The sequence below is a fragment of the Carlito syrichta genome, unplaced genomic scaffold (genome assembly GCF_000164805.1).
Source record: "Carlito syrichta isolate Samal-C Ts95f unplaced genomic scaffold, Tarsius_syrichta-2.0.1 Scaffold313184, whole genome shotgun sequence".
In the NCBI taxonomy this organism is placed as follows: Eukaryota; Metazoa; Chordata; class Mammalia; order Primates; family Tarsiidae; genus Carlito; species Carlito syrichta.
The window spans coordinates 1,176,448-1,190,948 of NW_007257280.1; the positions used below are offsets into that span (position 1 = coordinate 1,176,448).

Genomic DNA, 14,501 nt, shown 5'->3' on the forward strand with positions numbered 1-14,501 from the left:
TCGCATGGTGTACTTCCTGTCAAGGATTTTCTGATTAAGTCAAAACATCTATACTTTAATCTCCTTATACTTCCGCACTAGGTCAGGTTAACAAATGTACCTGCTCAAATCTAATACATGGTCTTGTGTGGCAGACTAGAAAACATGGGTTGGGTCAAGAAAAGTGCCTGTTCAGCGTGGGCCCCCCACTGGTGTCTTTCACTGGACCATGAATAAGGAAGCTGGAGTGGATGGCAAGAAAACAACAGACAGCATGGTTGGTGCCACTGCTAGACCAGACCAAGTTGCTGCCAGCAAATCCTAACCTGCAAAATTTCTCATGTGTAAAAAGAGAGATGTATCTTGAACTTGGAAGAAGGGCTATGTGTGATCATGCTTTCAACCAAAGTTGGAACTGCCTTTCCACCTAACTGGATACAGAGTTTACTATCCCCATATAATGGAACTAACATTTTCATGACATTATCCATTACTGAGCTAACAGACTACAAATCAATGTAACGGAATTCAACTGCTTTGAGTCATATTTCCTAAATGGTCCAATTGTGACCATAAGCAAATACATTCATCCTTACACACAAGCACCAAAAATTTGCCACCTCATAAGTTAAGTTGTTAGGTCTCTGTGTGCTTCTTTTTAAAATATCAGTCTTCCCCCTTTTCCAGTAGGTATATAGGTAGAAAAATAAATGAAGTCAGCACTCTTTACATCTCACTAGAATAAACCGTGACTCAAATACGGTGAATGGTTATTTGCAAGGCTATAATTTTTTTAATGACAGATTTTCCTAAAAGAAACCACTATAACATCTGTCCAAGTACTCCAAGGGAAAACAAAAAATACATAAAGATTAAAAGTCTATTACTTTAACAGCACATTGCTAAACACGGACAACTAGAATAAATGCCAAGAAACCTTTAAAAATAACCTTAAAAGATGCAACGTTCAAGTCATTCAAATGTGTAGGTTCCACAAACAACAGAAAAACAAGTCCAAGAGCAGTTCTACTTGTGCATGATGGTAACTCAGACTGTACTTCGTCAAAGTTCATTCAGGAGTCTAAAACCAACAGGCGTCTGAGCAGAGTTTGTTTTCTTTGCTTGGAGATGTGTGTATACAGATCAGAGGACAGGAAAATCTTCCAGATGCTGATGTAAGCACAGCAGGCTTGGTTCTCCTTTGATAAAGTACGAAGGCAGATTTAGTTGACTCAAGCTTTATCAGTTTCCCTAATGAAAAGTCTTATGCATGCTGAAACGAACAAGTACTGAATTTGTCATGCTAAGTATTTACATAAAGTGAGCTCAGTAACCTGATAGAATAAAAAAGGTAGTTGTTAAATTATTGTATAGCCTTTTACACCTTGAATAACTTTGTGGGTAAATGACACTGACGTTCAAACCCCTCAAACATACATTAACAAGAAACTATTTACTGTATGAAGAGGCACACATTATATAAAATGTACACTTCACGGGAGGGATTCCTGCATAGCAGGAAAGTCGCTACCACTACATAACAAATGGCTATGCCAACAGTCAAAGCTGCCATTAATGGGTACGACGTTAGAATTCCCTTAAAATCTCAAGGAGTGTTTGTGGGTAGCACAGATACCTTTTGGAGAATAAGTACATGCTTTGTTCGGAAGGTTGTTTTGTTGGAAAATTTGAACATCATGTAAATTTTATAGTTGGGTAAGATTTAAGGCAATGCTACTCAGACCTGAGGGAAAAAAATCCAAAAAATTTTGTGTTTTTCTTCTGAATCATTAACAGGTCAGAATCAACCTCAAAAAGTATTCTCCTGCCAAGCGTTCAATGTACCTTTTGATACTGTCAGCATTACAAAAGAGAATCTGCTTTCAAACTCCAAATATGAAATGAAAAATTGTTCTGTGCTCTTCCTTGACAACTGTAAAACAAAAACACATGGCAGCTTGGATATTTAACATTAAAAAGTAACATGAAAATGAAGACAACTACACCTGTTGCACACAAAAGAGCCACCTTTCAATCACCGCTCCAGAGCATTAGATTTCTCTCACGTCTGACTTTGGTGTAGTGCAGAACGATCATGGATTCATAAGTTAACTTTTAACATCAACTACAGACTAACAAATGACAATTAGACACAGTAAGTTCAGAAATTTTACATTTTGCTCCTGTTTGGCTGCTAAAGAGCAGCGATTTAAATTGATATAAAAACTTCTGACGACAAAGCTTGCTATACAGATAAAGTACATGATCAAAACTTAAGCAGCAATTAAATTTCATATTTAAACTTATCTGGTATAGAATATTTACACACTTAGGAAGTGAAATCTCTGAAACCACCATTCTCTTTATTCCCCTCTTGCCCTCTGTCCCCTCTCTGCCCGCCCCAGCCCCTCCAAATCTAAATCTAGTGCTCTGAACTATATACTCCTGTACTTTGGCTAAGCCAGCTGGATGCAATTCCTTCTACAGTCTTGGTCTGGAAGAAAAGAAATAAGGTCTCAGAAGTCATCTGCAGCCTTCCTTTCTGAACAACAGTGTACTGTAGCCAACAAATCTGTTCTTTCACAGCAAGGGGGAAAAAAGGCCCCAACACTTCATTCCCCAACCTGAATGGGGCAAGATCAAAATGCCATCAGCTCCTTGCATCACAACAGGCCACCAGAGAAAAGGGAAAGAAAAAGGTCAGGACAAAGGCAGCAGCTATCAACAAAAATTTCCCAACAAAGGAACCTCTCCTCCCCGGGTTCCCAAGGAAATAACACTCCCTCTTCACTCTCCCTCCCCTACCACACACAAAAAATTAATTCACATCACAAGAACTTGGTACTCTGGTTAAGTGTCAGGTAACTAGAAGAAAGAGAAAAATCCATCACTTTTTATACTTTAACTGAGACATAAAGCTAACAGAACACACAACATCACGGTGAAAGTAACTTTCTAAAACAGATCCAGTCTACACAGCGCAGCCAGTAAAACTGAAAAGAATAGTTGGTTCACAATCTGCCTTGTACAGGATATTTATATTCTTTCTAGGCCATATAAATAGCATTTATATAGCTTACACATTCAGAGACATGCACTGGGACTTTTAGGTAGTACAAATTTCTTCACAATCACATGTGCAAATTTTACAAATCACTAAGTGAGTATTAATAAGCTTAGGCTGGACCGTGTCTCGTGTTATCTAACAAATTTAAGGGGGGTTCAGAATCATCCATAGGAAGAACCAAGCGTGTTCCTCGAATGACCAATTCATGGTCCCCAAATGCAAGCTCGCGATCCAAGGCATCTTCCGAACTGTTTCCCATAAATCTCCTCGGGGCACTGGATGTTGCAGATTCAGTGTTTACAGTAGAATCTCCGTACGTCAAACTGATATCGCCGTCATTGAGAATAAGATCGGAATCATCATCTTTCAACTGTTCCTGGTTCTAAATGCAAATAAAGTAAGGGTTAAGAATCATAAACAAGGTCAAAAAACATTTCTAACAGGAGAATTTTAGATGATTCCCAATTTGAAATCCTTTAGTGGTAGCCCACTGCCTGCAGAGTAAAGTTGAAAGTCCTTACCTTGACTTAAAATACAGTGTGACTTGGCCTTTTCAGTGTCATTTCCTGCCACAATCTGCCTCTCCCACCCAGCCAGACTGAAGTACTGGCAGCTGCCCAGATCTGTTGTGCTTCCTCTTACCACCAGACCCTTCTACACCTGACCCCTCCTCCCCCTTCACATGAATAGCACCCACTTATTGCTTTCTCCTGGAAGTCTTCTTTGATCTTCCCAGGACTAGTTTAGGTGTCCCTCTTGTGTGCTCTCTCAGCATCCTGCACATTTAGCCCTCTCCCTGTAGGAGCACTTACCCTTGAACCATAACTGTGTGGGTATTAGTTTGCCTTCAGGGGGCTTAGTGAAGGGATGGGGAAGAGCACAGTGATACACATGCAGTTATGATACAAGGGTGAGTGCTGTGTAGTCTAACCATTTAACATAGTCTGGGGCACAGAGAAATGTCTCAAGCCTTCACTGCATGCTTATCTCCCACCTCCATAAGTTTTAGTTCTAACGGAAACACATGGCCAAAACAATATTCTTAAATAAAGTTCTACAAAAGAGAAGAGGCAAGAATACATAGCCCCATTTTGGTAAATAAAAAATGTAAGTGTGCACAGAAAAGTCTGGAAGGACGTTCAACAGAATGATGGTAACTGACTCTGCATGATAGTGTGGCTAGCAAGTTTTGTTTTCTTCTACTTATGCTTCTGTACTATCTGACAGGCATGCACACAGGGAGAATATCACGTGAATATGAAGGTAGAGGTGCAGTGATGCACTATAAGCCAAAAAAACACCAAAGATCACCAGCAGACCACCAGAAGCTAGGAGAGAGGCCTGGAGCAGATCCTCCTTCACAGCTCTAGAAGAAACCAATCCTGTCAACATCCTGACCTTGGACTTCTAGCCTCCAGGTCTGTGAGACAATATATTAAGCCATTCAGTTTATGGTACTTTGTTACAGTGGCCCCAGGAAACTCACATAAGAGTGTGTTGTGTTTTGCTATATTTCAGAGGACATGCAGTTGTCCTCTTTTGGCTTTTGGTGATGGTGAGTAGGTCTTTGGAATCCTGGAGTCAAGCCTCACTGCCTGAACCAGCAGAGCTGGCTGACCTCTCTGCACAGTCATGTGGGCTAACAGGCCATGGGCAGAAATGGGGACTATGCTTGAGAGGGGAGCCTGGGCAATGTTGGGGGGAGAGGGAAAGCAACATGGGATTTCCCCACCCCACTGGCACAGTCTGTCAGAAATGTGCACTGACTCAACATAACAGCAAGCAGTAGGGTAAGTTTCACTGGCCCAGGTGCCACCCTCACTCTGCCTACTCTTTCCTGTCCATTGCTTGTAGGATCTGCTCTCACATGCCACAAAGGAAACTGCAGGAAACCAGGGGTGGGGAAGGTGTGCATGTCTACACTGCCTCACTACAACTTCTATTCTCTATTCAAGGTTCTGGTTGTGACACCTGAGTAGTCAAAACTGGTGGGCTTTGTTAACAGGGAAGACAATTTGATGCCACAGATTATCTTTGAAGGGTTGGTTTAGGCTCAAAGCTTTCAAGAACAGAACTTGAAAAATAAAACTATTCACATTTAAAAATAAAGACTGATTAGTATATGTCATTTTTTTTTCTTAGTTGTACTATCTACCGAATCACATGTTGGTAACTATGGGAATAAACAGGGAATCTAGATTCTATCTAGATATGCTCATGCCACCCAGCAATGTGGAACAGAGGCAGGAAAACTTTCCCCAATATCCAAACATTGGTAGTTGTGAAAAAACGGACCATCTGTTGTACTTTAGGGGCGTCAAAAATTGTTTTATAAACCCCTCAATGCCACTGTGACAATCCTGATTTGTAGATGAAAATATACACATTTAGTACTCAGGACACAAAGTACAAACAAATGAAAGCAAGCTCAGAAATAGAATTATTTACTAAAATCACCCACAGTGAGATGAGACACTACTCTATATCTGTCTGCAAATACTGTTTCAAAGGCTGTGAATTATATTTATAGATTTCAGTGTATTTTCTGGTTGAGTAAAATAAGCTTAAATTTCCTCTCATGAAATTTATATCTCAAAGGCAAAAAACCAAACTAAAATAAAAATAAAACAAAACCAGCAACCCATCCATAGAGCAGATAAATTTAACTTACTGAAGAATTTAGTTTTTGGATAAAATCAACTTACTTCGTAAGCCTGGGGGCTGGTTAGGCATCTGGCGATGGGTCCACAACAGGCAGGGAGTGTTGTCGTCAGAGGAGGCCCACTGTGAGTCAGCAGAGGCTTCAGATAGCTGTGCTGGTTAAGGAAGAGCTGTGTTTCTTCCTTCACAAATTTATAAAAACAACTTATTTGAAAATAATCCCCGTCAGAGTGTACCAACCACTTCAGGGGACAGCAAAGGGTTTGACGTACGTAGTCTCATTTCATGATCATGTTATAGTAGTGAGATAGCAAAGGAAGATTTTATTATCATCTCTACTTCACAGATATGGAAATTGAAGCTCGGAGAGTTCAATGACCCGCTTAAAGTCACGCAATTAAGTACACGGGAACTGAGCTATTAACCCAGATTGGTTTGATTTCAGATCTTGTGCCCTTTCCACTACATCATATTGCTTTTCTGATTTTATTAAAATAAAAGGAACATAAAATCAATCTAAATTTAGCACTAAAGGAGACAAGGAAGAAAGTAGATAATGACAATGGTCAGAAAGAAGATTAAATATCCCAGTAGTGGAATATAGTAATAACATGGCTTTAACTATTCATTATGGCTTCAGCTGGTCTCTTGAATGCTCTAAATCGAAACTTCTATATCAGGTTGATTCTTTTCTTACCAACCTATAAGGAGGAAAGGAAAGTCAAATACACAATGGAATACTGTGCAGCCATAAAGAAGAACAAAATTATGGACTTTGCAGCAATTTGGATGGATTTAGAGTCTGTAATACTCAGTGACTTACCAAGAAACAACTGAGTACCACATGTTCTCACTCATAAGCGGACCATGAACATTTATCATAATACTATAAGAAAGGGATTGGCAATAGCTGGAAACTGCCAGGGGAGTGTGTGTGTGGGGGGGGGAACATAACATCAATAAGCGTACCTGATCTCAAACCAGGTGAAACGGGGACCAAAGGGAGGTCCAAACTTTACCTATACGGTGACCACTTGTATACCTAATCCTGAATTGTACCCCACATCTTAAAAAAAAAGTACCTTGAGTTCCTCTATCACAGACCCTCATTTCAGTATTCACTTATTCTCCAAAAAATATAGATGTAATAATACATGATACTCAGAAGAAAAAGAGAATTACAAGAAAAAGAAGAGAGAAAGGTACAGAGACACATGTATCATATTCCCTACTTTCTACAATGAGAACCTAAGGTTGTTCTCAATTAAAAGTGAAGAAATCACAGACAATTTCATGAATTCCCATATTTACAAATTCAAAAAAGATGAAAACACTGTAATAAATACACTTTATAAAACATCTAGCCAAACACAAAGCCGCTGAAAAACTGGAATAATGAATTCTAGTGTTTCGAGTATAGAAATGGCCAAGTCTTATTAATCTTGTGGTATAGAATAGGGTAGTATTGAGGCTAATATGTATTGGTATTTTATTCTAAAAGAACAAATTCTTTAAAAGCCAAAACTTGGCCAGGCATGGAGGCTTATGCCTGTAATCCCAGCACTCTGGGAGGCCAAGGTGGGAGGATCTCTTGAGCCCAAAAGTTTGAGATCAGCCTAGGCAACATAGCAAGACCTCATCTCTAAATAAAATAACATAAAAATTAGCTGGGTGTGGTGGTACACACCTGTAGTCCCAGCTACTTGAGAGGCTGTGGTGGAAGTATCACCTGAACCCAGTAGGCCGAGGATGCGGTGAACCATGCTCGTGCCACTGTACTCTAGCCTGGGCAACAAGGTGAAACCCCGACTCAAAAAAAAAAAAAAAAAAAAAAAAGGCCAAAACTTAGCAAAGATTAACAAATACAACAATAAATTTTTTAAAAAATTAGCTGGGTGTGGTGGTGCACGCCTGTATTTCCAGCTACTTGGAAGGCTCAGGCGGAAGGATCACCTGAGCCCAGCAGGTCGAGGTTGTGGTGGTTGTGAGTGTGCCAGACTGGGAGAAGACACAATACATATAATCAACAAAAAATTCAATTCTGGAATATAAAAAGAAAGCTAAGTCAACAAGAAAAAGAAACGACAACTCAGTTAAATAATGAACAAAAGACTTAAACAAACACACTACACAAAAGAGGATATCCAAATGGCTAAAAATATGAAAGGGTGCTTGGCTTCACTAGCTATCAGAGAAATGCAAATTAAATCACATGAGATTATCACTATACACCCATCAAAATGGCTAAAATTTAAAAGATTGAAAACTAGAACTCCCTTAATTTGCTGGCAGAAGTGTTGAAGAACTCATCAAATTGGTTATATCCAATTAAACTGACTACAATCACTCTGGAAAACTGGCTGGCAATATCTATTAAAGCTAAACATATACTTGCCCTGAATTCCACTCCTTAGTATATATCCAAAAGAAATAAATGCTTATGTCTACCACGAGATATATGTTGATAAATGTTTAACCTCATTTATAATAGCCAAAAGCTGGAAATAATCTAAATGTCAATTAACAGTAGGGTGGTTAAAAATAAAAACCAAAACCCTCTAGTATATTCTTACTATGGAATACTACACAGCAATTTAAAAAAGAATTATTGTTACATGCAACAATATAGATAAATTACACAAATGTTTAGTGAAAGAAGCAAGACACAAAAGAATACATAATATACAATTCCATTTATATAAAAATCAAAGCTAGGTAAAACTAATTTGTGTTCATGGAAGTCAGAATCGTGGTTAGCCCTTCATTGGGGGGGAAATGGGGAATATTCACATATATCTTTATATGGGTGGTAGGTGCACAGGTGTAGACATAGGTCAAAATTTATTAAGCTGTACACTTAATGTACTTTATTGTACTCAATTTATATCTTAATTATAACAAACCACAATCTGCCTACACAAAGGAACTGAAATCTAGAATAATGGATAATTAATAATATCAGGTATTTAAAAGGTCATGTCTTCATTGAGTAATAATGGGGCCATATTGAATCAAACTAGTCTTGATGTTTACTTCTATAAAAATACATGGAAAAATAAGCTATTATTCCACTCTTTTTCAACAGTAGGATCATTGAATTGTTTTGTATATTATGCAGAAAATGTACAAAACATTTTACACAGAAAACACTAAAAAAATTCTTGTTAAATCAGAGGGATGAAAAAGCCCCAAGAGATATGGGAATGCTCGATATCCAAAATGCTGACAGTGGAGCCAAAAGTAATGACATCATCTTTAAACAATTTTAAAGAGCCAGGCTCTCTCTTCCTAAAGGGAGTCTTAATACCACAGATATGCTTGCATTCTTGTTTCCATACAGTAATTTAATTTTGAAGTACTTGCAAAAAGTGAGTACAAAAATCTAGTAAACAGAATATGGTAAGTAGTAGCTTCTAATCATAAGTATGAAGTGCATGTTTCTTAAATATACAAGGTTTTGATCAGAAAGTTAAAAGCAAGGAAGAAAATTTACATAGTTGTCTCCAATTTGCTTCAGTAGAACACAAACCAAGTTTAAATTCATTTGTTGATAAATCTGAGCCTGAAAGAATGCCATGGCTCCTTTTTCTAGTTCAACTTTCAAATGAGAAATTAATTTTAACAGCGATAAAAACGCTTTTTAAAAGACATGACTTAAATAGTTTATAGAGTATCAACACTACTCAAAGTATAGCTATGAAGAAGACTTACAACTGGACAGGAAGGAAATCTGGTAAACAATGAAAACATTAGCTATCTGTGGCATTCTGAATAAAGGGGAGAGTCTCCCAGTCTTGGGAAAGGTCAGAGAAAAATAAAAGGCATACGGCTGAACATTATGCTATCTAATATGACTACATTTTGATTTCATTCTCCTGCTTTACCTAAGGTAGCCTTTCCTCTTTTACCCTAGCAAGTACACTGGCAAGAACCAACACGTACCTTTTGCGGGATTTACTATACCAACTCAAGGACAAGAAATACTAAAGTATACTCAATAAATAAACTTATACATCTGGCTTTTGATTCCCTTCACACAGCCAGCTTCTACAATAACCAGTTCCTGTGGGCTCGTGGGTTTGCCGAGGAATCCATTTGCGTGGGTTTCCTTCTGTACAACACTGATGGAGAAAGAGAAGACTAACAGCAGGTTTAATATTCCACTTCAGAAATAGAGTGATCAAAACAGTTGTTCTATTACACTGTGATTATCCATGTCCACACTATCCTTCCCTTTTCTCAATTAAGGATACTTATGATCAAAGTTATACCATATCCGGAAAAGCCAAGCACTCTCTGCTTTGGTAGTTCTCCTTTCATTTTCAGGAACACCCTGCAGACAAATAATACATAAATCAATACATACACAAAGATACAAACACATTTATTTAGAAACATTCCTTTGTAGAGTCAGAAATAGAGGCTGCTATGTATAAGATACTCTCCAACATGGGTAATATTAGAAATGTAACAGCTTGTACATATATATTGCAGCTTTGGAATAAGAAACTGAAATGTTTTTCTGAATACCTCTATTACCTCTACTACTCAGGCTGCTTGCTAATTTATGACTCCACTGTCATTTAAAAAAATTAATGTGGGACCATTCATCTCCTAAAGTAGACTTACACTTTCTTTTTTTTTTTGAGTTGGAGTCTCACTCTGTCGCCCAGACTAGAGTGCAGTGGCCGCTCCCGGCCACCACAGCCTCCACCTGCTGGGCTCCGGCGATTCTTCTGCCTCAGCCTTCCGAGTAGCCGGAATTACAGGCACGCGCTACCACGCCCGGCTGATTTTTTGATTTTATTGTAGAGATGAGGTCTTGCTGCCCAGGCGGGTCTCGAACCCGCGGGCTCAGGCAATCCACTCACCTCAGCCTCCCAAAGGCGCAGGATTACAGGCTGAGCCACCGAGCCCGGCTTAGACTTACACTTTCAATATAATAGTACTTTAAGCAGAAAACATCAACATTCCTATATTTGGGAGTTATCATGAGTCTCAAAAGTAACTGGCATTTTCAAAGTTGGACTATGTTCTTAGAACACCAGCAAAATGAAAACAAGTAGGGAAATTCCATGGTAAGCCTGGCTGGCTAGGAAGTAAAACTAACATAGAGAGTAGGCATCTTCTAAAATAGCTTCTAAAAATATAAATTGTGTCCTTATTTGTAACACGGTGCCGTCAGGCAGTTAGGCGATCTGGTTCCAGTCCCAGCTCATTGACATTAACTAGTTTGGTTAAGTCCTCTTCCCTCTCTGGGCATGAATTTCTTCAAGTATAAAATGTGAGGGTTAGAGAATTCCAAAGGCCCTTTCTAGTGCTAATATTCTACAGTTCCGTGGTTATCTTTTCTAAAATTACAGAGTTTAGACTCTGGGTTTTGTCTTCTTCCTGATCTTCCTAATCCTTAAAATAAATTACTCTTTCCCTCAATATGCCATGTATCAACACATACACAACATAAAAATATTTGAGATCACTGTATGGGCTTACAAGAGCCAGAACACCTTCTCTATTTTCTTTTGCATCATTGTGTAGGTTTGTATGACTCCATCTCTTTTCTGTTTTTTATTTTCATTTTTATAGATTTAGGGAGTACAAATGCAGTTTTACTACATGGATATATTGTGCAGTGGTGAAGTCTGGGCTTTTAGAGTAACCATCACCTGAACAGTGTTCCTTGTGCCCAACAGGTCGTTTCTTGCCTCCACTTCTTGAAGAGCAATTCATCTATAAATCTCAGCATCCCCTCATCACATGAACAGCTGTACATCCAACTACCCCTCCACACTTACTATAATTTTCCTCTGTGCTTCCTAGTGAACTAGTAAACACTCAAAATATTAAGCAAACAATATAACCAAGATAGCCATGGGATTTTAAAGCAAGGAAAAAACGGTCTTTGGTTCTATATCTCATGACTGATACTCACCCACCTGCTCTCTCCCTGTCACATAATTTCCATTTCTTCCCTGTGGTGACAGAGGTAACACAGCTGGTAGAGCCTTATGCAGAAAGTGATCAAGCATTTGTCTTATGAGCTGCATGATTAACTTTATTCTTGTTTTGACACAGGGAGAGGCACTGAGGAGCTATTACCCCTTGGACACTACCCAGGCAGCTTGGCATGACGGAATTTATCCAGCCTAGTCTGTACAAGGATTTCAGGTCCATGGAATTCTACTTTAAGGTTCTGACCACAAAAGAGACAAGGACTTACTATATCATACACATATATTCACACTCATCATTCAACAGCTAACAAAATTAACATTTAGGAAATGAATTCGGAAAAAATTTTTAAACCACACCCTGTAGACAAATACACCAGAGTTTGTTTCAGAAAAGAAAAAGAATTGTTTTTTGAAAAAGAAGCTTTCCATCTTCAAAAATCTAATTTCTGTAATTTCTCATCTAATTTCTAGTTCAGTCACGTATTCAGTGGTGTTCAGAAGCCATTAAAAAGTGGATGGAAAATACCAGAAAAGGCTGGTCAGTCTAGAGAGGGCAGCGAGTTATACTGTACTCAGTTCAACAGGCTTAGGTTCATAGAAACAACTGAGAAACCGACACTGGGAAGGAAGGGACCAAGGAAACATGGCCAAAGCTAAGGGATAGGATAGGAAAGTGCATTCCCCGGAAAAGACAGGGAAAACTGGTTGAAGATTCAAAAGCTTCTGGGCAATTCTCAAGGGCAGCTGCAATTTGAAAGTTACACAGGAAGAGCAGCTGGAGTGGGGCTGACATCAGAGACAAGCCTTCATGCGCAAACCAAAGTGGAAAAAGGCTCCCTGTGCCAGAGGAGTCACTTGAAAACCCAGGAGTGCTTAAGAGACTACTCTTCTTGGTGGCAAAAGCCCAGGATGGTCCACAGATCTGAAAGCTGTCACCCTTGATAACCACTTGCTGTTGAAAATTTGGTTTTGTCTCTACAGAGCAGTGAGAGAAGCCAGGAATGACATCAGTTAAAAGCTGGGGCAAACAGGACAGGATCTAAATAGTGGCATGAAGTCTACAGGACATTATTTTCTTTCCAAATGACTACGCATTCAACAGAAATGCCAGGGACACACAAATGCATATTTACCAAATGTTCTTGGTCTGAATCAACACCAACCCTAAAGGAAAAACACAAAGAACAAATAAGATTTCGAAGCCAAAAAAGGTCTGTTCACATATGTGCATTGTCAGACAACTACATTTCTCAACACAGAAGCTATGGCATGGTTAATGTTTTCTTGCTTCTCTATGGTTGTTGATGTAGATTTTTGGCTTCTGCTACTTGCCATAGCAACAGCTTAGATTCTAAGGCAAGCAGGGTGTACTAACAATTCTCTTCCTGCAATCCCACTTACCGGTTTCATAAAAATAGCATTTTCTTCTCCGAATGTAAGTCCACTTCAAGCAGAGTCAAGGAGAGAACAACAATGCCCCAGCTGCTGAATAAGAACTACTGGGTAGTCCCAAAAATAAGACTGCAACAATGCAATTCTGGAAGGGAGCTGAATGTTTTTGGACCTTCCAGCTCTCATGGTAACACTCTGTTATGATTACAGAAGAGAGGGTCTAATTACAGGTTTTTCACAGGCTAATGGATAGACATTAGCCTTGGTTCTTCCCAATTCTTTATTTGATTAAAATGCCTATTTTCTGTATCCCAGGAAACAGCCTCATTAAGAAGTTCTCTTCAACTCCTCTCTGCCCTCTAAACACTAGCACTCACCAACTCTGCTCATTCTTCCTCTAAACTGTCTCTCAGGTCTTCTCATCTTTCCATCTCAACTGCTCAAGTGCAGCCTTCATCCTGACTCATGGGGTCTGCTGTGGAAGGTTCTCCAGCTGCCAGGCTCTCCCTTAGAGTTAACTGTTGACAGCATGGAACTTGCTGGGTTACTGCCTTGACAAAAAACTCTGAGAGCAGCTCATAACCTGGACTCCTAGAGGGTCAAGTCTAAAATCCTTAGTGGGGCCTTCAAGATTCTCTACAAATCAGCACTACCTTCCCCCATTCCCCTCTGTAACCTACCATTCCACCCTCATTTCCCATCATTCTCTTCTACAAACTCTATACTAGCCATACCCGCCTACTCCTTTTCCCAAATTCCTGTCCTTTCCTCTCCTCCATACCTTTGTTCACGCTGTTCCCTCTAGTCAAAATGTGTTTTCCCTCATCATTTTTCTACATGCTTTCAAGTTCCAAAGTAACCATTTTATGACCCCTTCAAGCAGAAGCATTTTTTTCTTCTGTGCATTTACAGCACTTTCTAGAGTCCTTCATTATAACAGCACAGTAGAGTATAGTTATTTACCTGTCAGTCTCCCCAAAAAGACTGTGAGCTCCTTGAGGGTAAAGGTCATGTCTCAATTCATCTCTGTATCCCCAGAGTCTAGCATAGTACCTGACACACAATAGGTGCTCACATGTTTATCGATTAAGTTAACTACTACAGACAACACAGAAAAAATAGCAGTATGAGAAGCTGCAGCAGTAGCTTTCTGGAATATGAATAATACTGAAGGGAGGAAAATGATGCAAGAGTGCATCTGGAAGGCAAGGGAATTATGGTCAAGTACTTGAAAACAGATGACTATGACTAGATTCATAATTCAAAGAAAGGTTCATGTTTTCTTTGTTAAAATGGCCAGGAGCTGTTTAATATCTTCTTAGTCACATTAAACTCTAACCACATTTATGCATCTCAAGTGACATCTAGTGGTCTCAAAGATAGCACATTTGTAATACTCAGATGGTACATTATTGGAAGCCAAGTCAATGTAATAAACATTTATAGAG

At 39.1% G+C, this 14,501-nt stretch overlaps 1 protein-coding gene across 3 annotated transcripts in view; it reads right to left on the reverse strand.

Moving 5' to 3' along the window:
• Positions 1–742: 742 nt before the first annotated feature.
• The window catches only part of SLC9A6 (solute carrier family 9 member A6), a 55,160-nt gene continuing 41,401 nt past the window's right edge, over positions 743–14,501 (reverse strand). The window contains exons 13-17 of one of the 3 annotated variants that reach the window (XM_021718661.1): positions 14,017–14,106; positions 12,795–12,825; positions 9,961–10,040; positions 5,752–5,857; positions 745–3,428 (exon numbers count right to left, since the gene is read on the reverse strand). In XM_021718661.1, coding sequence (XP_021574336.1) covers positions 3,156–3,428; positions 5,752–5,857; positions 9,961–10,040; positions 12,795–12,825; positions 14,017–14,106 — 580 coding nt within the window. In that variant the 3' untranslated portion in view covers positions 745–3,155. Of the gene's footprint in view, positions 3,429–5,751; positions 5,858–9,960; positions 10,041–12,794; positions 12,826–14,016; positions 14,107–14,501 lie in introns of all 3 variants that reach the window. The other 2 variants (XM_008070221.2, XM_021718662.1) reach the window with 2 other exon arrangements.